At 33.5% G+C, this 2852-nt stretch overlaps 1 protein-coding gene across 1 annotated transcript; it reads right to left on the minus strand.

Moving 5' to 3' along the window:
• LOC129628478 (olfactory receptor 8H1-like) lies at window positions 1–948 on the minus strand. Its single transcript, XM_055547915.1, has one exon. The coding sequence runs from the start codon at window positions 946–948 to the stop codon at window positions 1–3; it is 948 nt and encodes a 315-aa protein (XP_055403890.1).
• Window positions 949–2852: the final 1904 nt, after the last annotated feature.

A 2852-nucleotide genomic window follows, 5' to 3' on the forward strand; every position in this document is an offset into this window, starting at 1 on the left:
TTATTTTAATTGTTTGGGGCCTTTTCTCTTCTGCATGACTCTTTTGAGAGCGTTTTTCACTTCTTTGTTTTGAAGACTATATATGAGTGGATTCAGCATGGGGATGACAATAGTATAAAACACAGAAGCCACGTGGTCCTTCCCCAAAGAGTAGGACTTACTTGGTTTTACATAAGTAAAAATTGTAGTACCATAAAAGATGGTGACCACCAAGAGATGGGAGGCACAAGTGGAGAATGCTTTTTGCTTCCCTGAAGTGGAAGTAATTTTCAGGATTGTAGACAAGATGGCCACATAGGATGCAGACACCATGATAAGAGACACCAGTAGAGTGGAGCCAGCAAAAATGGATATAATGATTTCAATGTCATGTATGTCAGTGCATGACAGGGCTAAAATTGGGGGTGCTTCGCAGAAAAAGTGATAGATTACATTAGAGCCACAGAAATGCAATCTGCTCATGCAAAGCACATTGACAAAGGAGTCCATAAAACCAATCAAATAAGATCCAAAAAGTAGGGAGCAGCAGTGTCTGGTGGACATAACAACCAGGTAACGCAGAGGGTTGCAGACAGCTACATAGCGATCATAGGCCATGGAGGAGAGAAGGAAACATTCAGTGACGGCCAAGAAAACAAAGCAATTCATCTGGATGAAGCAGTTCAGGTATGAAACATACTTGTTGGAAGTCAGTAAATTGTCTAAGGTTTTAGGGGTGATGACACTTGAGTAACTGAGGTCAAGAAATGACAAGTGACTGAGGAAAAAATACATGGGTGTGTGAAGCTGGGAATCCAAGGAGATTGTCAGGATCATCCCCACATTCCCCAGCACAGTGATCAGGTATATCAGGAGAAAGAGGGTGAAGAGGACCAGCCGAATCTCTTCAGAGTCTGTCAGTCCCATGAGGATGAAGTCAGACACCTGTGTGATATTCCTTCTGCCCATAGTGTTCAAATGCTCCAAACTGTTGAGATCAAAGTTGATACTCAGGAAAAATTTCTTCAAAAAGTTTGCATTTTCATTAATGACATGACAGATTTAAGTTAGTTTAGAGTTTCTAGGATGTGATAATTGTGTACAGAGTGTGAAGAGAAACATCTTAATTTGATTGCCAAATATATAAATGTAGAAACAGGTATAAACTGACATTTTAATATAATATAATAAATGCTAATATACCAAAAACAATTGGGATATCCCTAACACCATTTCCCTTTGTTAAAATATTTAATTCTCATTAGAAGATTTCATTATAGGTATTACTATTCCTCACATATTTTAGGTGATAAAAAGTGCACAGAGAATTTAGGTAATTTTTTCAGTCAGGGCTATTTCATGTTTTCTCTGTAATTCTACCAATATAGATTGATCCCAGAGAGTATGCTCATGATACTCTATCCCTATTTATAATTAATTTCAGTAAACCTGAAAATAAATGCTAGATATAAAAGGAACAGTGGTAGAATTGTTTTAATGTTATCATGTACTGTTCCCTGTATTCAAATATTCTTTAATACTAATGAAAAATAAATATCAACCTCCTGACTTTTTAGTTGTAAAGAGTATTAAAATTATAGCTGCATATTCATATTAATTTCCAAAATATGCATTTTCCTAATTTGACTATTCAAAATCAAATTTCTTCTAAAATTAAAAATTACCTTGAACAACTTGATTACATCAGTTTTATATTTTGGGGTCCATAAGTCCTGGGACTTCTTAGGGTAAGAAGAAGTGATAGAGTAATCATTCAAAAGAAATGATATAGAAATAATTTAAATGGTATCTGTAAGAAATGATACAGATTTCATTTAAAAAATGGTACCTGTATGCAGAGACTTCTGATAATTCCTTATTATATTTGAACCTAACAAAAGTCTTCTAATTTTGAGAATAGTATTTACCAGGAGGCAAAGTTAGTGAAAAATCATTTTCTTCTAATATTATCTATCTAGATGTATGTCAACCTCAAATTTTGCTCACAAATGAAATATGAAGATCTTTTCAGCCAAAAATTTCTGTAATATAATATTTGTTTTCTTTGAGATAAGTTCTTTTGACTTCTTAGTGCATACTTTTTTTTTTTCTTTTTTAATTCTGAGAGAAAAGTTAATCAACATAAAATTCTGTTCAGCTGCTGATCATGTGCAAATTTGGTCTGGAATTTGTGTCTAAAAAGAACATCAGGGCTCTACCATGTAAGTAAACAGAGCAGAGTATGCCTTGCCTCTTATATTAATAATTTCAAGGTACCTCACATACTGGGGATTGATGTTAATGCAAAATTTCATCATCCCTGTGGACTAGTTTCAAGCAATATTATTTTGTATGTCTCCAAGGACAAGATTTCTTAAACTAAGTGTAGCTATGCTAAGGTTTTCAAAAGCTAGTTATCTTTTCCCTTAGGAGTCAGACAGTTAAGAGCATGATGGTTTAATCTTCCTTTGTGATGCTCTAGATTTGTGCATGTGGTGATAGAGAAGCTATTTCTAAAAATATGCTTGATTACTTTATGACTGGAACCATTAGGGACAAAATGATGCATTTTCCACAATGAAACTTTTATATTTAAATGTGTAACACTGTTATAGGAGGTATTATGTTTATTAGAAACAAAATGAAATCTGAAAATGTGAAGGGAATTCTAGGCAAGGTAAAAACTATTTTTTTTAAGTTTTATTGAAATATAATTGAAACATAAAGATTGGCACTCATTTACTAGTACATATTAATAAGTTTTGACTTCTGTATATATCCATGATGCCATCACCACAATCAAAGCTCTAAACCTATCCAAAAATCTCCAAAAATGTCCTTGTGTTCTTTTTTGCATATGTATAATTTATGAT

This window comes from Bubalus kerabau, chromosome 15, assembly GCF_029407905.1.
Source record: "Bubalus kerabau isolate K-KA32 ecotype Philippines breed swamp buffalo chromosome 15, PCC_UOA_SB_1v2, whole genome shotgun sequence".
Classification (NCBI taxonomy): Eukaryota; Metazoa; Chordata; class Mammalia; order Artiodactyla; family Bovidae; genus Bubalus; species Bubalus kerabau.

What these genes read in the sequence shown, in the direction of transcription:
- LOC129628478 (XM_055547915.1), bottom strand. Translation starts at nt 948, where the DNA reads ATGGGCAGAAGGAATATCACACAGGTGTCTGACTTCATCCTCATGGGA.